The sequence below is a fragment of the Balaenoptera musculus genome, chromosome 19 (assembly GCF_009873245.2).
Source record: "Balaenoptera musculus isolate JJ_BM4_2016_0621 chromosome 19, mBalMus1.pri.v3, whole genome shotgun sequence".
Taxonomy (NCBI): Eukaryota; Metazoa; Chordata; class Mammalia; order Artiodactyla; family Balaenopteridae; genus Balaenoptera; species Balaenoptera musculus.
The window spans coordinates 43572317-43597840 of NC_045803.1; the positions used below are offsets into that span (position 1 = coordinate 43572317).

General features: G+C 42.7%; 1 protein-coding gene across 1 annotated transcript in view; it reads left to right on the forward strand.

Moving 5' to 3' along the window:
• The window catches only part of WWP2 (WW domain containing E3 ubiquitin protein ligase 2), a 147039-nt gene that overhangs the window by 67449 nt on the left and 54066 nt on the right, over nucleotides 1-25524 (forward strand). Inside the window, exon 7 of the mRNA XM_036833378.1 lies at nucleotides 17325-17452. Within this exon, the coding sequence (XP_036689273.1) occupies nucleotides 17325-17452 (128 nt within the window). The remainder of the gene's footprint in view (nucleotides 1-17324; nucleotides 17453-25524) is intronic.

Genomic DNA, 25524 nt, shown 5'->3' on the forward strand with positions numbered 1-25524 from the left:
TATGTATTATGTACATATTTACTGTAAGAGTATATGTGAATGCGTGAGTGTGTGCATGTGTTTGGTGTGAAGGGCTGCAGGCCTCCGTCCTCCATCAACTGTCACTACTGGGCAGTGTTGGTTGGAATCTAGATTTTAACAAGCTCCCACACGATTCTTTTACATGTGAAAGTTCAGACCCTCCTGTAATAAGTTTTCATCCAGCCTCCTTTCCTCTCTCCCTTTTTATCCTGCTTTGATGAAAACATATCAGATTTATTGACTCCCTTGCCTTGGCATCAGTGACCTCTGGAGATGTAAAAGAGCTGTAATCTCGGCGGCATAGAAAGGCGCAAGGTCTCTGGTGAGCTCTAAATAGCTCATCAGCTGTGTCTGCAGACAGCCTAACCCAGAAAGGAAAGAAAAATAAACTTAACGGGGCCTGAGACTGCTGGGAACACTGCTGGGAGTCCTGGGAGTGCCAGCAGGGACTGGGAAGCAAAGCTAATGGGGTAACGAGGGGTGGATAGGAACTGAGCCTTCAGGCACTCTCTGTCATTGTTGGCCACTGTCACCTGACCTTCCACTGAGATGACTAAAGGCTACTTGATTCGGAACTGTAGTCATGTGGCGATGTCACCCTGTCAGCATGACACTGAACCCAGCATCTTTACAGTTCAGGCCTCCCACACAATAGCTTTTACTTAAAATCTAGCTGTAGCCTCACTACGATTGCTGGGGACGAGAAAGGAGTAAGAAAAGGAATACGTGTACTTCATTTACTCGTGCATTGATAACGAAGATCCGGTCCCTGCACACAAGGAGCTTTCAGGGCTGTCTTCTGAGCAGGTGGTGTATAAGGAATAGGATTGAGACTGTGGACGGGAGCCCCACTGCGTTCTCAAAGGCAGACATCGAAAAGTCATCCTGGAGATTAATTACACATTCATTTATACATTAACTTATTAATTCTGCGCTAATTAAAATTATGCATTATACATTATTGTACATTTTTTTTGTTTGCTTTTGGCCATGCTGCGAGGCTTGTGGGATCTTAGTTCCCCGACCAGGCCCCCGGCAGTGGAAGCACAGAGTCCTAACCACTGGACCGCCAGGGAATTCCCTATTGTACGTTTATTTATTCAGATCCATTTATTTCATTGGTCTTTACTGGGCATTTCTTCTGTATGAGCCCAGAGAGGTGTGGTATGTGCCAGAAAGTAAGGCAAGTATCTGAAGTATCTGCAATTGGAGGCAATATTCGTTCCACAGACATGAGTGCCAGGCTGTGAGCTAGGTTGTGGTGATAAAAAGATGAAAAGCCATGGCCCCTGACATCGAAGACTGGCATCCAGTAGGAGACAGAGACACAGGTGAGAATTCCAGTTTAGTGCAATGGACCCCATAGTGATGGTGAGTGAAGACAGTGGAAAGTTTACCTAAATCTACCTGGCGGGGTTTAGGGGAAAACCTCACACATTTGAGCTGTACTTGTAAGGAGTTCGCAGACCAGTGAAGTGAGGGTAAGGGAAGTCACTCAGGCTGAGGGAGCAGCGTGGGAAAACGCAATGGAGAAAAAGAGAACTTGGCATATTCGAGGACATATTAGTCATTTGGTAACGTTGACACATAGATATTCAGGACGATAGCTGAAGCAAACCGTGGTTTGCAGGTCACATCCAGGCTGCCACCTGTTTGTTTGTTTGTTTAGAGCAGTGTTAGGTTCATAGCAAAACTGAGTATGAGGTACAGAGATTTCCCATATACCCCCTGCCCCACTTACACACAGCCTCCCCTGCTATCAGCATCCCACACTAGAGTGGTGCGTTTTGTTACAATCGTTGAACCTACGTTGACACATCATTATCCCAAATGATGATGAGGGACTTTATCCCCCAACGTTCATAGTTTATATTAGGGTTCATTCTTGGTGTTGTACACTTTGTGAGTTTTGACAAATGTATAGTGACATGCATGCACCATTATAGTATTATGCAGAATACTTTCGGGGCTCTAAAAATCTCCTGTGTTTTGCCTATTCATACCTCCCTCCCTATTAATTCCTGGCAACTACTGATCCTTTTACTGTCTACATAGTTTTACCTTTTTCTAGAATGTCATATAATTGGAATCATAAAGTTTGTAGCTCAAACTTGTCTCCTTTCACTTAGTAATATGCATTTGAGGTTCCTCCATGTCTTTTCATGGCTTGATAGCTCATTTGTTTTTTAGCACTGAATAAAATTCCATTTATCTGGATGTACCATGGTTTATTCATTCACCTACAGGAAATCTGGGTTGCTTCTGAGTTTTGACAATTATGAATAAAGCTGCTATAAACATCCCTGTGCAGGTTTGTCTGTGGATGTGTTTTCAACTCCTTTGGGTAATACCAAGGAGAGCAATTGCTAGGTTGTATGGTAAGAGTGTGAGAGTATATTTAGTTTTGTAAGAAATTGTCAAGCTGTCTTCCAAAATGGCTGTACCATTTTACATCCCTACCAGCAATGAATGAGAATTCCTCACCAGCATTTGGTGTTGTCAGTGTTCCAGATTTTGGCCATTCTAATAGGCACGTAGTGATATCTCATTTGCATTTACCTGATGATGTACGCGGTAGAGCAGGTTTTCATATACTTATTTGCCATCTGTATATCTTCTTTGGTGAGGTGTCTGTTCAGGTCTTTTGCCCATTTTTTAAATCAGGTTTTTCCTTTCTTTATTGTTGAGTTTTAAGAGTTCTGATAACAGTACTTTATCAGATATGTCTTTTGCAAATATTTTCTTCCAGTCTGTGTCTTGTCTTCTTATTCTCTTGACCACCTCTTTTTGTAAATAAAATTTTATTTGAATACAGCTATACTCATTCATTTACATACTATCTATGGCTACTTTCACGCTACAATGGCAGAGTTAAATAGGTGTGACAGAGACCATATGGTCTGCAAAGCCTAAAATATTCACTGTCTGGCCCTTTACAGAATGCTGATCCCGGCTGTGGGAGATGGTAAGAAGGTGAGACCAGTTCACAAAGGGTTATGCTTTGCTGAGGACTTCAGATTTTATTCTTTGGAGATAGGGAACCACTGAGTTCTGAGCAAGGGCATGTTGTGTTATTTCTGTGGTAAATTATTCAGGTAAGTATCTGCTGGATGAATTTGAAGTTGTATCAGTTAGGGTTCATTGCAGGAAACAGAAACCACTCTAGGTATTTTGAGCAGAAAGGGATTTAATATGGGGAATTAGGTCTTTATAAAAGTCACTGGGTGGGCTGGAGGAGAAATGAGCCCCTCCCCATCCTTGGTTTCAGGGTCATAGTCCTGTGGTGGCAATCCAGACAGATGTCAGGAAACTTCTGCCCCTCCAACCATTGCATGTGCATGAAGTGGTGTCCAGGCAGTGAAGCAGGGAGACTGCTGGAACTACTGACAGCCATCACCACCACCAGAAGAGTGGTCTCTTCCTTTCTTCTGCTTTCCAAATCTCCTGCAAGAGCTTCTCATTGGTGCAACCTAAATCACTTCCAGAACCTAGGGACATGGTAGTCTGAGAGTTTTCTAGCTCATGCAGTGAGGGGACAGGACAAGGGACACATGTGGAATAGAAGAAGGTAGGAATGTCTGACACAGTGGTGGTTGAGGCTAGACTCAGGGACCAATAAGAGGACTGCTGTGGGAACTGGTGAGATAGGAGTGGATGACTAGCTGTGGGTGGTGGCAGATTAGGGAGGAAATAAGAGAAAGACCTAGGAGGTGTAATCATTGAGCAGGACTGGGTGACTCACTAGTGAGACAGGGTGGAGGATGAGGAGGCATATAGGGGACTCCCAGCCTCTTGGATTGAGATGCCATTCATGGAAATAAGAAATGCAGGAGGGGAGCAGCTTATGAAGCTGTCACTTTAAGGTGGCATCCCCCGTGATGGTTGTGATTGGTGCTTAGCAGGCTCTGTGGAACTGGGACGGAGTCATTCCTCTAAAAGTGTATCCATAGGAGGAGGGATGCAGAGCAAAACAAACTTAGGAGATACAGAGCAAATCAAAGTGTATTCCTGACGGTGAACAACGGGGCCAATTTAAGTGTCTCCACGATTTAGGGGACGGGGTGAAATTTCTATTGTACTTTAACTAGATCTGTGTCTGGATTTTAGCACTTCTCAGTCCCAGAAAATTGTGATTGAAAGGGAAAGAGTTTAGAGAGAAACCAATAAAAAGAGTATGGGTCTCAGAGAAAGGATTTTTTAGTCATGGGAGCTTGGGCAGTTTGGGTATGGGATGATCAAAGATTGGAATAGAACTGACTGCAAATGCTTTGGACAGATGTGGATGGTGGGGGAAAGGGTTGCTGAAGCCGTGGTGTTTGTGGTTGTGGTTTGGTGAGGTGGTTAGACTTTTCCTTTAGGATTCTGTTGGCACTGGATGGCTCCTTTTGAAAGTGCCAAGGTCTGTGGAAGTGGAGATTTGGGGTTTGGTTTAGTGACTGTCTTTATGATGGCATGCTCCATAACCTAAATAGAACGACTCCTTTCAAACACTGGAACAATTCTATATTTAGGTTTTTCATTTTGCGTTAGGTAAAAATAGTCACAGAACTGAAGCACATAATTTATATTGCTTTACGCTCTACATGCCACAGGGGTTCCTGAAGTTGTTATGTACCCATAACTTACTGAAAATATAATGAAGATATTAGTCTTAATATTCTTTGGGTCGCCCATCCTTATCTCTATTTGTGTATTAGTTTGCTTCATTCTGGCATCCGCCTCTATCATTCTGCCAAAATTACAGCCACAAAAGCCCAGCTGACTTGTCTGCAGGTTTCACCTGTGGACTCGTCCTTTCTGGAAAAGTTACCTGCCTTGGCATCTATAGTAGTGTGGAAGGAATCCCAGAGTGTTCCTCTTTTTTCTGGTTTTATTGATGTTCATTATTTAAAAAACAAATTTGATCCACGTGAAAAAAAAATATAAATGTATTACACAATAGCAGGATGCGCAATTATATAATGCAGTCAAGAGAGGTATCATTAAGAAGGTGACCTATAAGCAAAGATTTGAAGAAGGTGAGAGATTTATCCATGAGGCTATCTCAGGGAAGAATGTTGGGCAGAGCAATGGCTCTTGCAAAGGAACCGAGCTGGGAGCGTGCCTTTGGAGTTGAAGGAGGCCAGTCTGGCTGGAGTGGAGGGAGTGAAGGGAAAATAGGAGGTGACAGCAGTAACAGGTAGGGCCAGATTATATCCATGAATTTCTTTCCTTTTTTTAAAAATAAATTTATTTATTTATTTTTGGCTACGTTGGGTCTTCGTTGCTGCGCATGGGCTTTCTCTAGTTGCGGTGAGCAGGGGCCACTCTTCGTTGCGGTGAGCGGGCTTCTCATTGCGGTGGCTTCTCTTTTGTTGGGCTCTAGGCACACGGGCTTCAGTAGTTGTGGCGCACGAGTTTAGTTGCTCCGCGGCATGTGGGGTCTTCCCAGAACAGGGCTCAAACCTGTGTCCTCTGCATTGGCAGGCTGGTTCTTAACCACTGTGCCGCCAGGGAATTCCCATGAATTTCTGCGTTACGTATTTCAAGGTTATTTTGTCCACAATACAAATTTGAAGTACGTCTTGTGGGCGAATTGAACCTTTTATCCTTATCTCACGATCTTCTCTTTTTCTAGAGCTTTTTCTCTTAAAATTTATTTGTTCTGAGCAATAAAAAGGAACAGGCTACAACAACATGGATGATTCTCAAAAGCATTATGCTAAGTGCAAGAAGCCAGACACAAAAAGCTACGTTCTATGTGACTCCATTTACATAACATACTGGAAAAAGCACAATTATTAGGACAGAAATCAGTCAGCAGGTGTTGGGAATTGAGGGGAGGGATTGACTGCCAAGGGCACCAAGAAGTTTTGGGGGGCGATGGAAATGTTTTATGTCTTGACTGTGGTGGTGGTAACACAATTGTATGCGTTTGTTAAAACTCACTGAACTGCACCCTTAAAAAGGGTGAATTTGACTATATGTATTAATAAATACGCCTGAATTTTAAAAATCATTTAAAAAATCTGTTTGGTTTGACATTAACATAGCTTCCCCAGCTTACTTTTGTTTTGTATTTTCTCAGCATATTTTTCCCCACACATTTAGTTTCAGCCTTTTGGATGCTTATATATTAGATGGTGTTGCTTGCAACAGCATTTAATGGGATTTTTAACAAATAGTATGAGGTGGGTGGGAGGTTGGGAAAAATAGGTGAAGAGGATTAAGAGGTGCAGACTTCCAGTTATAAAATAAATAAATCATGGTGACGTATGTACGATGTAGGGAATATAGTCAATAATATTGTAATCACTTTGTATGGTAACAGGTGGTAACTAGACATTTTGGTGATCAATTCGGAATGTATGTAAATGTTGAACCACTATGTCGTATACCTGAAACTAATGTAATTTGTATGACAACTATATTTCAATTAAAAAAACAAGGTTGAAAAAAAACCCAAACCAATATGATACCTTTTATCTTTAAGCTCTCACGGTTAGTCCATTTATGTTTCTTGTGATTCTCGATATCTTTGGAGTTTTCTCCAAAGATGCTGTCTTTTTATCTTCTTGCCTTTTAATTGCTATCTGTCCTGCCTTCGTTGTTTCCCTTTGCTAAGCTAACTTTGCACTTTAAGCCTGTGTTTGGCCTGCCTTTTCTTTGTCTTGATGAGTTGAAGGTATCTTTGGCTCACTGATTATTTGATAATGGAGTGTGAAATTCTGCACCTAACGGTGTAAAGAGAACAAGAATTTCTACCCAGGCTCCCTGTCTGAAGATTTTCTGTTTTGACTTGGACTTTACTTGGACTTTTATGGCACATCTATGTGTTGGGTCTACTTTGTGTGCTTATAAATGGCCTTTGAAGGTACAACTTTAAAATGAGAAAACAACAACACTTTTAAACATGAGATTAGCGAAAGTCTAGAATAGGAGATGGTATGAATAATTGTTATTTTGTGAAGGAGAAGGGGAGATGAGGACATGGTTCTTTTTCTTTAAAATTTTACCTTAAAAAATTTACCTTAAAAAAGGTAAGCAAAAAGCTTTACTTTAAAGCACATCATACAATTTTGCTTTACACTTAGAAAAGAATGGTGAACTGGGGACTCCTGAGGAGTTAGTTTTTCCTCTTCCATCTACAGCACTCCTTTTTTTGGAGGTGGGGAGGGGTACAGGGGGAGTGGTGCTGAGTTCTCAGCCAAACTCATCTGGACCTTATGCATCTTTGTGTCCCTACCAGGGCCTAGAATAGTGCTTTGCTGCACGTAGCAGCAGCTCAGTAAATCCTTGTTGAGTTGAAAGAGTCTTGTGTTCCTGCTTCTCACTTGCCAGGACTTCGGGGTGGGTCTTCCTACTGGTTTACATTCCTTGGCACCCTGACTCCCTGAGAAGTGACGGTTTCAGGGGCACAGGTTACAGGGGAGACTTTTTATCAGGATGGCCTTGTGCTTTCCAAGGCTTAGCCGGACCACCAAGAATGTGGTGGGTTCCCACTGCCTGCTCCGTCTTTCCTGTTCCTCCTGTTTTTTTCTTCATGATTGATACTTGCACTTTGAACCCTTTTCATGGACTGTTCTTCTCAAATCCTCGCAACTTTTAAGGTTAACATTGGAATCAGGGATAAGTTGACACATAAATACGTCTTGCTTGGAAAAAGAATGTGTGGAGTCCATGTGCCTGAACTCTACCAGGAAAGAGAGTTACTTACTCACCCTCTGAGAACAGTAATGTCCCACATATATATAGCTGTTCAAATCCCCAAGTGATGGTTGAATGTGAGGAATGCGTGTCTCATAAAGGACATTTGGATCATGGAAATGCGTCCCTAGGAGATGAGCACTGATGCCATAGGGCATCTCCATCTCTGTATAAGGCCTTCTAACAGAGTGAGGTGGGGTGCTCAGCAAGAATTACCTAGTCGTATATTTGAAAATTAGTATCTTCTTCTGTGGAAAGTGACATTTATTTGTACTGAGAGGATCTGTTAGTTTTCAACTGCCGTGTAACAAATCACCACAAATTTAGGGCTTAAAACAGCATCATTTGTGAGCTCACAGTTCTGTAGGTCAGAAGACCAGGACACCATAGCTGGCTGACTGGTCTCCTTAGGGTCTCACAAGGCCAAAATCAAGGTGTCAGCAGGGCTGACAAGGAAGAATTTGCTTCAAAGCTGATTCGAGTCATTGACTGAGTCATTGTAGGACTGAGTTCCCATTTCCTTGCTGGCTCTCAGTTGGGTCCTTACACAGCTCCTTATTAAGGCCATCCACATTTCTTCTCATATGTACCCCCCACCCCCACTCATCATCAAGCTGGCAAGGGTGTGTCAGATTTCCCTCGTGCTTTGAATCTCTCTGATTTTCTCTTCTGCCCTCCACTTTTGACAACTGCTGGAGAAAGTGTTCTGCTTTTAGGAGATTATGTCATTAGATTAGACCCATCTGGATGATGTCTCTTTCTTTCTTTTTTTTAAATACATTTAATTTATTTTTTTTATTTGGCCACACCGCATGGCAATCCCGACCAGAGATTGAACCTGGGCCCCAGCAGTGAAAGTGCCGAGTCCTAACCACTGGACTACCAGGGAATTCCCTCATGTCCCTTTCTTAAGGTCAGCTGTGCCATATAATATCATAATATTATCATATATTATTATGGTAATATCATGTGCCATATAATAATATAATCAAGGGTGTGATATATCATCATATTCCCTAGTTTTAGGCATTAGGGTGGGGTGTCTTTGGGAGGAGGGGCACTTTAGAAATTCTGCCGACCACAGAAGGTATCTTTCTTAAATCCCATATTTAATCACTTGCCTAGTCTTCACCTGTTGGAGAGCACTTGAAAATTATAGCTAGAACAAAAAAACCCATGATAAATAAAATTTGGTTGGATTTGAAGATTGTCTTGCAATTTTAGTATACGTGTTGGCACGAAATGAGTCTAATGAAATGATTTTTATTTGTAGACCCTGATGCTAGAGAATGTTTTTACATGATGTTGAGGGCTAATCTTTCCGGAAGACACTAGCTCTGACACTTCTCAATACCTGGTAGATTGTGGATTCCATCTCTCAGCACGGATTCCATTCTTTAAAAAGGTGGAGGGAGATGGGGAGGTGAGGACTGGTTGCTACGAACATGGGAAGTATTAGAGATTACAGGCCCAAGAGTGCTTTTGTGCTTGAGAGCTTGCTTCTTTTATTCATTCAGCAAATGTTTTTATATGCCTACTCTGGGGCCAAGCACATTCTAGGTGCTGGTTATACAAAGGTACACAAAACAGACAAGGTCCCACCCTCATGGGCCTTGTTGAAGTCAGACATTAAACAGATAAACATATAATCACAAATGGAAGTGCCATAAAGGAAAAGTTTAGAATGCTGTGTGAAAAGAATTCAAGGGAATTTAGTGCAGCTTGGGAGGTGAGGGACATTTAGACTAAGATTTGGATGAGAAGCCAACCGGGTGAAGAGTCCAGAGAAGAGGATGCCAGGCGAGTAGATCAGCAAAGGCTCTGAATTTTCCTTGGGAGGAGTTTAGAGGGAGGTTTGGAGGAATGTCCGTTGAACATATTCTTTTAAGAGCTTACCTCCCTCCTGCTGAATCCCTGCCTTTGCGACTTGTTGTCAGAACACTTAGAAATAACGCCCCGTGTACTGTCATCCCTGGTACCACAGGGTCCCCTGTGGTCCTTTCAGGTCTGGGGCTGTAGCACAGGGACACTCTGGGCTGGGCCAGGTTCAAACAAGATGTGATGCCGGGAGGAAGAAGGTGGAGATACTTTTCTGGCCCACCTGTAGCAGAAGCTGGAGCTCCGTATTCAGGGTCAGCCCTGCGCAGCTTCCTCCTGCGCGTCAGTGGAGGCTGATGGTCAACCACGCTCGTCTCCTGAGCCGCTAGAGCATCCCATGCGCTTGTACCATCTCAGGACACGGGACAAACAAGTCAGGGGCTGCCCTCTGTGTTCAAGGAACCTCAGCTCATCCCCTCCTGCCCCGAGCAGGGGTGGGGTGGAACGAGACAGTGACCACTTCCCCTGGACTTCATCTCTCCTTCAAGTTTGGGAGGGCGTTTGAGCGTTCTTTTTAGTGAAGCCCAACATGCAACCTGGAATGAGATGAGGTGAGTCAAAATTTATTGTACTTTCTCTCTTAAAATGAATTTTTTTAGTCTCAGAAAGCTGCCACCATTGAGAAGTTTGCTCTATATTCCAGGTTGGGCAAAAGTAAATCACTTGTCTTTCTGTCACGTAGAATGGACTTGCAGCAGTTTTATTTTTACCTTTCCTGTCATTTCTGAGGCTGGCAGCTAGAGGTAGGATGTGGAATGGAGCCATAAATTACCCTTGGAATGACTCGAATGGCCCCATTTTTAACTCTAATTGCGCCTTTCCCTTTTCACCTCTCCTTTTTATCCCCTCCCCCTTCCTCCCCCAGCCCCGCCCCCCCGCCCCCCCCCCCCCCCCCCCCCCCCCCCCCCCCCCGCTCCCGTCCACATTTGAATGAGAAGGAAGAATTGAGGCGGCTGTAGGTGGGAGCAAGTTTGCTTAGTGACGCCTCTCTGAATGGTGGTGGAAACCGTTTCTTTTCCCATCACCGCTTCCCATTTTTTTCCCTCCATGCTTCTATTTTAAGTGGCTGGTGGTTTTTTTTGTTTGTTTTTTTCTTTTTTCTTTTTCTGGTTCTTTTACTGGAAACCAGCCCAGCCTCACTCAGTTTTGTTTCCATGCTGCTATTAAAAGACAATGCCCAGTTAAGAGGACTTGGAGGAGGGGCCGCCCTTTTGGTTCTAGTCATCCAGGCAAAAATCGATTCCCTGGATTGGAGTGTGAGAAGAGTTTTAAGATTATTAGGCAATTTTTAACTTCTGTATCTGTTTTTTGGTTTGTTTTTTTTTTTGAATTTAAATGGAGGAAAACCCCACTATCAGTAGTTCTACCCTGAAACTTCTCTTTTGCTGAGCTAATGGGCCTGAATTCTGAGGTCAAAGAACCTCCCTTTAGTATCCTGGGCCTCTTTTACCAAGATAGAAAAATATGCTTGGCACCCGGTATCCGGTCAGCCACGAATTCTTGACATTTGGGAGAGATGCGTCCCCAGGCTTTGAAGAATCCCTATATTTATTAATACAGAGTGTTTGTAGAGTCCTGAGTATCGCCTGAATCACATTCCCATCAAGGTTCTTGTTTTCTGGGTGTTTTATTTTTGGGAGGGGGCTATCCTCATACCATAAGTTACATGCCTTTTAAAATATATATTTATTTATTTATTTATGGCTACGTCGGGTCTTAGCTGCGGCACGCGGGATCTTTCATTGCGGCGCACGGGCTCTTCATTGCCTCATATGGGTTTCTCTCTAGTTGTGGTGCGTGGGCTCCAGAGCGTGCGGGCTCAGTAGTTGCGGCGCATGGGCTCTCTAGTTGTGGCGCACAGGCTTAGCTGCCCCACGGCATGTGGGATCTTAGTTCCCCCATGGCATGTGGGATTTTAGTTCCCCGACCAGGGATCTAACCCTTGTCCCCTGCATTGGAAGGCAGATTCTTAACCACTGGACCACCAGGGAAGTCCCAAGTTACCTGCCTTTTAAAACTTTAATTTTTTCTCACGTGGTGAGTTGTTTTTGCAGTGACTGAAACACACAAATTGCTTTTTAAAATTATGAAGGTAGGTTTATGGAGGTGTACAATAAAATGCCCCCTATGCAATGTACAGTTTGATAAAAGTATAGCGTCTGGTAACCACTACCATAATCAAGATATTGAAAGTTTCATCTCTCCCAAAAGTTCCCTCATGCCCCTTTATAGTCAGCCCCTACTTCTTTCTCCAGCTACTGGCAGATACTAATTGCTTCCTTTCCCTACAGTTTTACCTCTTCCTAAATGTCATAAAAATGGATGGATATACTCTGTAGCCTTTTGTGTCTGTCTTCTTCCACTTAGCATAATGCATTTGTGATTCATCTATGTTGTTGCATCATCAGTAGTTCAATCCCTTTATTTACTGAGTAGTATTTCACTGTGTGGATGTACCACAGTCTGTCTGTTCATTCACCAGTTTGGGTTGTTTATGGTTTTGGAAATTATGAATAAAGTCACTATAATTTGCCTACAGGTTTCATGTAAACGTTTTCATTCTCTTGCATAAATACCTAGGCATAGGATTGTTAGTTCGTATGCTAAGTGCATGTTTAACTTTATAAGAAACTGCCAAACTCTTTTCCAAAGTGATGGTGCCACGTTGTGTTCCCTCCAGCCGTGTTTGGGAGTCCCAGGTGCTTTGTGTTCTCACCAGTACTGTTACTGTCCGGTTTTTTTTTTGTTTTGTTTTTGTTTGTGTGTGTGTGATTTTTTGGGTTTATTTTGTTTTGTTTTTACTTTGTCCATTCTAACAGTTCTGTGATGGTACCTCATTGTCGTTTTTAGTTTGTGTTTCCCTAATGACTAATGATGTTGAGCATCTTTCATGTGCTTATTTGCTGTTTGTAGATCTTCTCTTTTAAAATCTTTTGATTATTTTTATTGGTTTATTCTTTTTATTATTGAGTTTTGAGAGTTTTTTTTTCTAGAAATAAATCCTTTATCAGATAGGTATTTTGCAAATGATTTTTCCCAATCTAGGGACTGTCTTTTCATTTTCTTGATAGTGTCTTTGGAAGAGCAGGAGTTTTAAATTTTGATGAAGCCACCAACTACTTTTTAAATCCATTTCCTCATAAAGAATATGATAGATTTATCAATCCCAAATTCTGAGCAACCACCAAATTTAGAATTTCATTTTTTAATTTAGCAAAAGTTTTTGTTTTCATGTCTTGTGAGCCATCACTTTTTTTGACTCTTCATTTTGTTTTCATTTGCATTACTGATGCTAGGGCTGGCTTTTTTTTTAAAACAAAGTTTTGTTTTGTTTAATTACTCCCCATAAACTATTACATATGTGATGATCAACAAAGCTGCACTGGGTGACAATGCCAAGTTATCAGGCAGGCTCACTCACTAGACAAGTGGCTCTCCCACACACTGGCATTGTAGGGTGTGATGCAAATTTGTTTCTGAGCAGAAGTACAAATCACTGCGTTTCCAATAAGATGTAAGCTCCTTGAGGTCAGCGACTCTTTCTGTTTTGTTGCTAGCCCTAGAACACGGCCTAGTGCTCAGAAAATAATGATTGAATGCAATTCTCTGGCCTTCATGCAGGGCAATGCAGGGTGTCCCACAACATTGGAGGCTGTGGCTCTCAGGGTCAGCTGAGGACTGAGGCCAATGCTATGAATGTCAAAGCTTGAATGGCAAGGGACAGCCAAGAGCCCTCTCCTGGGGACCTCACCTGCATCAGTTCTCTTTCTGCAGAGTGGAGAGAGAATCCCAGGGCCCTGACCTTGACTGGCATTCCTTAGGGGGGTCTTAGTTTCTGATCTTAGGGAGGAACTTCGGTAACTTCACACCAGCATTTTGAGAGGCACGTGGTGTAGTGAGAGCTGAATCTCTGTAACTAGGTGACTTAAAACCATTTGTGGAATTTTGCCATTCCGCCTTCTTCTGACTGCCCCAGGGGCTGCATAGCTCCTCCCTCCCGCCCCCAAGATGGTGGAGGGATCAGGCCAAGGCTGAAGTCACTGGCAGAGCCGAAGCCAGGCTGCCTGTGGTGGGGACCAGCTCATCTCCACCCCATCGCCCCCCTTGTGTCCTGGTACTATTTTGGCTTATGGTGTGTGGTTTCAGCTTTTGGGCCAGCTTTTAATCACAACACAGTCCCATCTTTTAAGGGTTGAGTGACCTCCCAGAGAGGAAACTGCTGAAGAGAAGATTGTCCTCAAACATTGAGGCCTTCTCTTCCTTCTAAGAGTCTTACTTTAAAGGTAATTCAAGAGGGGAAAAGTGGAAGCTCCAGATTTAGGGCAAGAGAAGAATCTGGGGGAAGGGTGTGTGGGTGTGTGTGTGTGTGTGTGTGTGTGTGTGTGTGTGTGTGTGTGGATGGGGTGGGTGGGTAGCTGGGTGGCCGTGGGCCACGGGCAGGGAGGTGGCAATTCACACAAAGTGGTCCCAGCTGCCCCTGGTTTACAGGCTAATCCCGGCTCTGCACCAGCCTGTCATTCAGGGTGTGCTGCTGTCATTAGTGGTTGAACATTTCTGAAAGTATTCTCTGTCAACTCTGACCGCACGCCCCTTTGGGGAAGGGAGGGAGGGGCTAGGAGAGTAATGGGACCCACCCTGTTGTCATGCCCAGCTGCTCTGCAGAGGGACAAGGAGCCCAGGACCTAGAAGGAATCACGGGCCTGTCAGAGCCCGTGTGTGTGACACGAGTGTAGCATTTTCTATGCTGCCCCCTGTGGCCTGCTGCGCCCAGAGGGGGTGAGCCCTCTGCTGTGGGCTGTGAGTACAAAATCACAGAGGCTTTTCTTCTTTTGTCCTTTTTTTTTTTTTTAAATTTATTTATTTATTTTTGGCTGCACTGGGTCTTTGTTGCTGCGCGTGGGCTTTCTCTAGTTGCAGCGAGCGGGGGCTACTCTTCGCTGCGGTGCACAGACTTCTCATTGCGGTGGCTTCTCTTGTTGTGGAGCACGGGCTCTAGGCACGCGGGCTTCAGTAGTTGTGTTGTGCGGGCTCAGTAGTTGTGGCTCGCGGGCTCTAGAGCACAGGCTCAGTAGCTGTGGTGCACGGGCTTAGTTGCTCCGCGGCATGTGGGATCTTCCCGGACCAAGGCTCGAACCTGTGTTCCCTGCCTTGGCAGGCAGATTCTTAACCACTGCGCCACCAGGGAAGCCCTTCTTTTGTCCTTTTAAGGGGATTCTTGTCTGAAATAAACCTTCTATTCACCAATTTGGTCTCTCTCAAGCTCTCTGCCCTCAACACATATACGCACATTCACCAGTGGCGAACGACCATCTTTCCCTTTGGAACGAACCAGTCTGCACTCATTCTGCTTTCGAAGAAGACTTATGGTGAAGTGCTCAATATTAATATTCCTTCCCATGGAGTGGGGACTCTGAGATATTTTTCTTGACTGAGGTGTGACTGACAGCTTTGATTTATGAAATTAGCTCAGGGAAAAATAAGACGGAAAAAGAGAGTCCAAATTAAATCTTTATTTCCACAGCTCAGTCGTACTCTCTCTAACCGTTTTTAACTGCCCCGCAGCCTTAGGTACAAAGGACTCCAGGGTTTGCTAGGTTTCTTTTTCTTCTTCTTCTTTTTTTTTCTTTTTTGTAGTTTTGGCCCCAAGAAAAAACTTTTTTTTTTTCTTTTTAAATAATCGTGTTTCTTCCTTGCTCAAAAGTAGACATGCTTAATGAAGAAAATCAGAAAAACCTAGAAAAGCACAAAAGGAAACACTAAAGGCATCCATATTCCCCATGTCCAAAGATAATCACTGTTAACATTTTGGTTTATACTCATCTTGTTGGAGAAGGTAGTCAGTGGAGGCACTTCTTATTCCTCTAGGAATCTCTCAGTTTGTTGTGAGACAACACACTGGACCAACATACTGGACCAGAATGTCTCACCAGCAGAGATGCTCTGGTGGGTATGGAGCCTTCCAGTGGGGGGAGCTTGCTTTCTTTCTTTTTTTTTTATTGTTGCTGTTTATGTTTTAAAAAATTTTTATTGGGGTATAGTTGATTTACAAAGTTGTATTAGTTTCAGGTGTACAGCAAAGTGAATCTGTTATACATATATGCAATCTTTTTTTTTTTTCATATTTTTGATGTGGACCATTTTTAAAGTCTTTATTGAATTTCTTACAATATTGTTTCTGTTTTATGTTTTGGTTTTTTGGTCCCGAGGCATGTGGGATCTTAGCTCCCCGAGCAGGGATCGAACCTGCACCCCCTGCATTGGAAGGTGAAGTCTTAACCACTGGACCACGAGGGAAGTCCCTATCCACTCTTTTTTAGATTCTTTTCCCATATAGGCCATAACAGAGTATTGAGTTGAGTTCCCTGTGCTATTATACAGTAGGTCCTTATTAGTTATCTATTTTATATATAGTAGTGTGTATGTGTCAATCCCAGTCTTCCAATTTATCCCTTCCCCTGCTTATCCCCTGGTAACCATAAGTTTATTTTTTACATTTGTGACTATTTCTGGGAGCTTTCTATTAGAGGTCTTCGTCTCGCCATTGACCAAGTGACCAATGAATAGCCTGGAAGAGATTCAGCTTAAGTCCAGGCTTCCCACCCCCAGCCTCCAACCAGAAAGCATGGGCTCTTGACCTTCGAGCACCTGGTTTCGAGTCTTTGCTCCATTGCTCACTTTCTCGGTGTCTGTTTTCACCTGTAAAATGAGCATAATAATAGTAAGCTACCTCTAGGGTTGCCATGTTAAATGAGATAATATATGCAAAGTGCACAGCACACCACAGGTACCTGGAACATAATATTCCAGCTCAATGAATATTAAATTCTTCCATAGTCATTGTTTTCACGTTTATTGTTGGTGGTATTGTCACTGCCCCGAGTCCCGTGGTTGTAAATTGTTCTCTGGATCTCTGTTTCTCTGCCTGGAGAGGGGTGGTCTTTTCTTCACTGGGTAGTACTTAAATCATCTCACTGTTGAAAAGTAGTATATAATGAGTAGGAAGTACAATAATCTCCTGTGACAAAACTGAGAAAGGCAGGGAAGCTTAGACATTTCCATTGAGTGAATGAAATCAAGCTACGACAGGACCGTGAGAACATGTACTGCCTGTTGCCTTGTGTCCTCTGAAGATATTAGATAGCCTCTGCTGCTGGATTCCACCATTTTCCTTGTGGTACAGATCCCTCTCTGCATTTGTTCCTCATTTACTTGCATGGATGTTGAATCACCTTTTCTAGATAAGACATGTCAACATACACATTGGTTGAAGTTGTCTAATGCCCCTTGACTTTTATTCCCAAGGCAAGCATGTTTCTAGCCATAGAGAAAATGGATTTGGATAAGTTTTGGACTCTTTTTTGGCTAATGGGAGAAACATGTCATCTGTAGCCTGTTCAGTGATTCTTGTTTATTTCTTACATTCAAGCCCGATAAAAATAACGTGATGGTCACAGGATATTTTGCCAATTATTTCAGATGTGGGGGAAATTCACTCTGGGTTTGTTTACTTCAAATGGAAAAGTTTACCCAAAGTTGCCTTCTGTGCTTTTACCAAGAAGGAAGCTTACATGGGTCTCTCTGTTCAGGGCCAGCTTCTGTCGAGTCAAAGACCAGAAGGACTATTACAGGGCTTATTTCCCATAAATAGCAAGAGAGGGAATACGGTGACTTAGGTGGGGCACACCTCTGTCTTTTTCACAGTGACTTACGTCTGTCTGCTTTATATTTTGAACCCCCAGGACACACAGACATTCAGGTGGTTCAGCCAGAACAGCCACAGCAACTGGTGAGCAGAGCCCTGGTACTAGCAGCCGGCAGCACCAGCCCCTCAAGAACCCAAGCCACAGTGGCTTGGCCAATGGCACAGGTGAGTGACAGCGCAGAGCACCAGCCCAGACCAAAGCATGGCCTCTGACTTGTTCTCACATGGAGTCGGGACCCTGCCTGCTGTGTCAGGATGCAGGGTGGGCGAGAGAAGACTCCCACACTAAGATGGAATTTGAATCCATCAGTCTTTCCATGACCCGTCTTCTTTTCTCTCAGGCATAGTGTGTACAGCCAAGGTCATTCTCCACGTGACTGTGCTCGTCTGAAATCTTCCTTTGTACAGAAATAAAAAGTATTGATATTTAAATTCATTTCTTTTTTTTTTTTTAACATCTTTATTGGAGTATAATTTCTTTACAATGGTGTGTTAGTTTCTGCTTTATAACAAAGTGGATCAGTTATACATATACATATGTTCCCATATCTCCTCCCTCTTGCGTCTCCCTCCCTCCCGCCCTCCCTATCCCACCCCTCTAGGTGGTCACAAAGCACCGAGCTGATCTCCCTGTGCTATGCGGCTGCTTCCCACTAGCTATCTATTTTACGATTGGTAGTGTATATATGTCCATGCCACTCTCTCTCTTTGTCACATCTTACCCTTCCCCCTCCCCATATCCTCAAGTCCATTCTCTAGTAGGTCTGTGTCTTTATTCCCGTCTTGCCACTAGGTTCTTCATGACCTTTTTTTTTTTCCTTAGATTCCATATATATGTGTTAGCATACGGTATTTGTTTTTCTCTTTCTGACTTACTTCACTCTGTATGACAGTCTCTAGATCCATCCACCTCACTACAAATAACGAAATACAATTTTGTTTCTTTTTATGGCTGAGTAATATTCCATTGTATATATGTGCCACATCTTCTTTATCCATTCATCTGTCGATGGACACTTAGGTTGCTTCCATGTCCTGGCTATTGTAAATAGAGCTGCAATGAACATTTTGGTACATGACTCTTTTTGAATTATGGTTTTCTCAGGGCATATGCCCAGTAGTGGGATTGCTGGGTCGTATGGTAGTTCTATTTTTAGTTTTTTAAGGAACCTCCATACTGTTCTCCATAGTGGCTGTATCAATTTACATTCCCACCAATAGTGCAAGAGTGTTAAACTCATTTCTTATCAACATTGGATTTCTTTGCGAGTGGGGCGATATCTTACTTACACATGACACGTTTTTTCATTTCCTTAATTTACGGGAATAATCAGACTAGGGAGAAAGAAGGCTAAGTATTGTTGTGAAGAGCTGGCTTAGAGAAGATGGCGGCACTGTTGAGCGGGTTGGGATGCCGGACCAGGAGCAAAGCCCAGCTGCCACTGGGGGGCCTCCTGTGGCTGTTCCATAGAGAGTATTTGTTCCATTTGAGAGTAGATAGCGCTTCCACATCCACATGGAACTTCTCTGCACTTGATCCTGCTTCCCCATAAGTGGGAAGAGAAGGACCTATTTCAGAACAAATCCATTTTTGTCATGCTTTCCTTCTGTCTCATCCGGACAGTGTTGAATTAAAAAGGGGAAAGGACAAAAAAACAGGTTTTTTCCCTAAACATCTTGAAGATTGTCATATCTTTGGTGACTGCTGGTCATTTGGTAATTTGTCTGAATTTGGGGCAGTTGGGAAGGGACTCGGGCGTTTGCTTTGATAAGCTGTAGGTGGGGGAAATGCAGGTGTTTAAATCAGTAAGAGACACTGACATAATTTTGTAGATGCTTGTGATAGCAGAGGTGTGGCAGGAAGGACGGGAAGTTCAGAGCAGCAAAGCTTCTTCACATAAGCGTTACCATGGTACTGTTCCTGCCCTTTGTGTGACAAACTTATTGAGCAGGAGAAGTCGATTGGGATTACTTTCTAATGACTTTTAGTTCTCTCGCAGCAGCGCATGAGGGCTGCAGAGCCCCTTTGATAGCTAAGGGCGCTCAGCTATACTGTTGTCTGCGGCAGACTGCAGGGCGGAGTGGCCTGTGTCCTGCAAGGCTCACTGTGTGTTCAGTGGTCTGACTTTCTCCCTGGAGTTTGGGACCTGCCCGCAGGAATTGAGTTAGCTAGCTCGCCCCGAGCCTTGAGGACGAGGATGAGCTGGAGGTGAGGAGCATAGCGGTAGCCGTCTCAGCCTGCCTGGTGCTCCTTTGCCAACCACCGTGTCCAAGTGCTGGAACTGCCAGTTACAGAAGCCAGGGGTGGCCTGGCTTCCCGTTTGTGTGGCGGGGACGGCAAGGTGGTGGCCGTGGACTGAGTTACAGAATACTGTATGCAGCTCCGCGAGCACCAGTAAACATGTTTCTCTTAAGCAAATAAGTCACTTGTGGGAATTCCCTGGTGGTCCAGTGGTTAGGACTCGACTCTTTCACTGCCAGGGCCCAGGTTAAACCCCTGGTCCGGGAACTAAGATCCCACAAGCCATGTGGCGTGATGAGAAAAAAAAGTCACTCATAGATGAGGGCCGGTGTTCACAAACGGGCAAGGGGAACTGGCTTTGGAACCCGTTGTTTCCTGAATGCCACAGGCGTGATACCAGCCACTTTGTTCTTCCAGGGGCCTCCATTATTGTGATGCTGGTCTCCCCCAGCCATCTCTGCTTGTCTTACAAAAACTATGGGTAGGACTTCCCGGGTTGTCCTGTGGTTGAGACTGCACGCCTCCAGTGCAGGGGGCGCGGCTTCGATCCCGGGTCGGGGAACTAGGATCCCACATGCCGCGCGGCACAGCTAAAAAAACCCCAAAAAAACGAAAAACCACGCCCCTCCCCCCCAAAAAAACCACCTATGGGTAAATTGCCTTTCTGTGGTGATGGTCTTTGAGTAACTCTCCTTGGACATTTAAACAGGTCTGTGTTTCCCCTACTCTTATTTTTAGGTACCTTTGTGTATTGTCCTTATCTCCAGGAACATTATGTATTTCAGCAGACGAGACACATGCCAGCCGCGTCTTCCGAAAGCCAAATATCTGTAACCCCAAACTGCCTTGGAGACGTTTTATGGTGCTGTGTCTGAATGCCCAAACTGTTCCCAAACCTGTCTGTGAAGGACAGTCGTTACGTGTTAGGGATTTCTGCCTGTTAAAATACTGAGGCCTTGGCCCCTATCTTGTTTCTCTCCTTTCTGCTCTGATGACGGTTCACATTTGGCTCACAGCCAGCCTGGACTTCGTAGGCTTTTTAATGTCTATCCAAGGGATACAGAAAGATCTCACCTTTCCTTTGGGGAGCAGACAGAAGCCCCCCTCTTTGGTAGCGTAAAACTAGAAGGGGGTTGAGGCTCTGATTGAGGACATCTCCATCCCTGTGTGGACGTACAGGTATATGGACACCTCCATGTACCGCTGTTCGAACTGCGAGGACCAGTTCCAGAATGGTGGTGGTAGAGAGCCGTGCTTCCAGGAAACGTTTCCAGAGACATACAGAATTTATTTAGCAAGCCTTTTTGGCTGTGCTCTGCAGCTATGCATGAAAAAGACATTTGGGGCAAAGACGGAGCTGACTTCCAGGTGTTTTTTTCACGTCACAACTGTAAAGTATCTGTTTTTATAAAAAGAAAGTGAATGGCGGTCTGTCTGTATAAATATAATATTTCTGAGTTTTAGAAGTGGTGGAATCAAGGGCTAGGCTAATGGTATAGCACTTTATTGAGACTTGTGTGCAATGATTTACTTTCTAATTTTTTCTTGAAAACTTTATACCCCCCCCCCCAAAAAAAATTACATCTCTCACTCACTCCTCCCTTAAATGTGATTTCCATGCATGTAAGGTGGGGAGTCACACTGACTGCAGTCAGATTCTGCCCCCGGTGTATAGCATGTGTGTAAGACCCAGGGACTAGTTGGGCCTTAGTTTTCTCATTAATAAAATCAGGACAAGATTATATATCTCATAGCGTTGTTATAAGGAATAAATTATATAAAACATGTAGCATGTCTAGCACAGTGCCTGGGACATAGTAAGCTCTCAAAGTTAGCTTTTGTCTCTACGAATAATTTCATATGGTTATAATTATGCAGCGTGGATAGATATTCTTTTTTCCATTTCATTATTTTTGTCACACGTGTCCATGTATCAGCGGTCTTCTTGTTTACCTTTTTTTAGTGGCCTCATACTGTTTCACAGTTAATATGCCATAACTCATATAACCATTTTGCAGTCCTTGTGTATTTCCCTTTTGTAAAACAAAATCCTGATGTAAACATCTTTGCACACAACTTTGTTTCTTCCAGAATGGAGCTCTTGAGTCAAAGGATGCGAATTTTTAAAATCTAAAGTGTGTTACCAGATTGCCTTCCAAAAGGTTTGAAATAATCATACATCCCAGGGCACTGTAAAATTTTCCTCATGGCATATGAGGTTTATTTTTCCCTTGACCTTGTAAATACTGGTTTGTCATTTTGCTAACAGGTATTGGGTGCCACCTTATCGTTTTACCTCATTGCATTTCTACAATTATCAGTTGCTTTTCTCTTAAGCGACTTTTTTCATGGTGTTCAGTTATTTGTCTCATGGAGTTATAGACGTTTATTTTAGAGATTTATATAGTCTAAGTACAGGTTTTTAATAAAATTGTGGTAAAATGCTCATAACATAAAATTTACCATATAAACCATTTTTAAGTGTATAATTCAGTAGCATTGAGTACATTCACAGTGTTGTGCAACTTTACCGCTATCCATTTCCAGAACCTTTTCATCATCCCAAACTGAAACTCTGTACCTTTTACACAAAAACATTCTCCCTTCCTCCTACCCCCCAGCCCCAGCCTCTGGTAACCTTCGTTCTACTTTATGTCTGTATGAATTTGCTTATTCTAGGTACCTTTTGTCTCTGGCTTATTTCACTTAGCATAATGTTTTCAAGATTCATCCACGTTGTAGCATGTGTCAGGGTTTCAATCCTTTTTCAGGCTGAATAATATTCTGTTGTATGTTTTTACCATGTTTAATTTATCCATTCATCTGTTGATAGACGTTTGGGTTGTGTCCACTCCTTGGCTATTGTGAATGCTGCTGTGAACATGGGTGTCCAAGTATCTGTTTGAGTCTGTTCTTTCAATTCTTTTGGCTGTATACCTTGGAGTAGAGTTGATGGGTCATAGGGTAATTCTATGTTTAGCGTTTGAGGAACCCTTGAACTGTTTTCCAGAACAGCTGTACTGTCTTTTCCCACCAGCAGTGAATGAGCATTCCAGTTTTTTAACATCCTTGCCAACACTTGTTTTTTTCTGTTTTTTTTGTTTTGTTTTGTTTTGGGTTTTTTTCCCATACTAGCCGTCCTAATGGGTGTGAAGTATCTAGGTACAAGTTTTATCTATTATTTGTATGATTATAAGTTTTCCCCCTATATCATTGTTTTGCCTTTTATCTCATTTTCTGTGGTTTTTGTAGCAAAGGAGTTAAAAACTTAAAAAAAATTGTCCCTGAGCATTTTTTAAATATTTGTAATTTTAACTTTTGCTTCAGTAGTGAAAAGATTCTCTCTTGTCTCTAGATGGAATAAATATTTTCTGCTTTACTTTTTTTTCATGTTAAAAATATCCCACTGGAAATTATACTGGTTTATCTGTATCTATACATACATAAATATAATGAAAGCTGGGTTTCAATTTTTCTCTATAGCAGGGTCCTATTATCCTGTAAACATTCATTACTTTTTTTCTTTCTGTGGTTTTACTCAGTGTTTATCACTTACTGTATTCTTATACGCAGTGAGTATTCATTTCTGGACTCTTTACTTATCCCATTTATTTCTGGTTTTGAGCCAGTCTTGTGTGATTTTGATTATCGACATGTTATAGGATGTTTTTCTAATGTCTGGAAGGGCTAGTCCCACCTTATTGCTTTTTCTCCATGATATTTTTTGAGAGTTTATACATTTTCAAAACAAATTTCAGACTTTGAATGCTTAGAAGCGTGGTGGAATGTAAGTGGAAACTGTATGAATCTACATATTGACCAAGGAAAGATTGAACTTTCCCATCAGGTGACATGGTATGGCTTTATCCATTTTTAAGTTTTTCTTCTTTTTTCCATCTAAGTTAATTGCTTTTTAAAATATAATCCTCACCCACCCTGTGTCATGCTAATTATGAAATATTTTTCTAGTTTTGGTCCGCTCCCTTGAAGAGCTGAGTTGATCGATTGCATTGGAAGGCATTGCTTGGGTTTCACGGATGAGAGATACTGACTGCTTTACCATGTATCATATGTTACGAGCTGATCTTCAGTTTAAAAAGCTTCCATTGTTGGCAGTCGCCTTCTCCATGCCCGAGTGAGGGGGCTGAAAAGACCTGTGTGTCCAGTGAGAGTCTGTGCTACACCACACACACACCTAAAGATCTTGGAACACACAGTGAGCTGGCAGCCTGTCTAGGATTAAGAAAAAGAATTTCCAATTCCTGATCTTTTTTTGGCCAACTGTGACTAGAGTATGTCTTAGTCCTGAATGAATATCTGATTCAGAAAGTTAGAATGTTTAACCAACATCACAGAGGGAACCTTGTGAAATACCCACAGTTGCAGAAATCAGCCATTTTACCTCCTTACCCCATTTACCCTCTCATCTTGGTACCCAGCTTTTCTTTCCCACACAGGAAAGCCATCTAAGCCATCTTCATTTCTCCTCCTCCCGCCTCCTTCCATTGTTTCTGTTTAATAGTCTTCTGGATTTGAGTGCTGGTTCTGCTACTTGCTTGGCACCTCTCTGAGTGGTACCTCTGGGAACCTCAGTTTTACCTTCAGTAAAATGGGAATAATACTACCTTCCTCATGGGGTTATTAGGAAGATAAATGAGCTAATGAGAATGAACTTGTGAAAAGCAGCACGGGATCCTGGATTGGATCTTGGAATAGTAAAAGGACATTAGTGGAAAACCTGGTGAAATCCAAATAAAGTCTAGAATTTAATTAATAGTAATATACTAATGTTATCTTTTTAGTTTTGACAAATGTGCCATAGTTCAGCAAGGTAGTAATAGCATGGATGAAGGGCATGGATGAAAGGCATGCTATCTTTGTACTATCTTTGTAACTTTTCTGTAAATTTTAAACTATTCCAAAATTTAAAAAATTTAAAAAGAACCTGCTTTGCAAGTGATAGTGTTACCCAAATGTGAGGCGGTTTTATTTCAGATATCTTTTGCTAGATTATTAGGCCTATTAAACAAGTATTTATTCAATGAATATTTATCAAATGCCATTTTGCTAAGCGCTATGACAGTGTGAAAAAGTATGAAATAAGGCCACTGCCCTATAGTCTGTTTCAGGGGAAGAAGCTGAAAAGCCCCAGTCAGCCAAATACCAACACAGCAGATGTCACAGGGGCTATGTGGTTGAGTAGCCAAGACCACAGGTGCTGCGGGCTCTGCAAAGGGATCCGTCTGGGCTGAAGTGGTGGGGAGAGCCTCTAGGGAAGGAGGGCTGAAGTGTGCAAAGGGGTGGAGACAAGAATGTAGTAGGTAGAGAATGGAAGTAGCAAAAAATGAAGGAAAACAAATTTGCCCTCATTCTCAGAAAGGATGCTGTCTTTTGGGGGAGATAAGTTGTGTACATCAAATAATTAGGATTAATAGAGAACACTGGCTATACTGAATAGAGCTTAAATGTAAAATACAGCAATTTTCTAAGGCACGATGAAATTGTAACTCCTCGCCTATGTCAATCCAGTTTTTCTCTCTACTTGAAGTCATGGCTCAAGTGCGGCGCTCTGTCACTGTTTTACCAGGGTGACCATGGCGCAGTAACTGAATTATCTGAACTTTGGTTTCTTCTGACTGTAAGCTGCGATGGTTTGGATTTAACTTCTGAGGTTTCAAGCCCTTATGTTCTCAGAACATGTGTGTATATACAGACACACCTTTGTTTTATCTCTCTTTGCTTTAGTGTGCTTCACAGATATTACATTTTTTCTTCTTCTTTTTTTTTTTTTTTACAAATTGAAGGTTTGTGGCAACCCTGCATCAAGCAAATCTGCCGGCACCATTATTCCAGTAGCATTTGCTCACTTCGTGTCTCTGTGTCATATTTTGGTAACTCTTGCAATGTTTCTGTTCTTTTTTTTTTGCCATGCCGTGTGCCTTGTGGGACCTTAGTTCCCTGACCAGGGATTGAACCTGGGCCCTCGGCAGTGAAA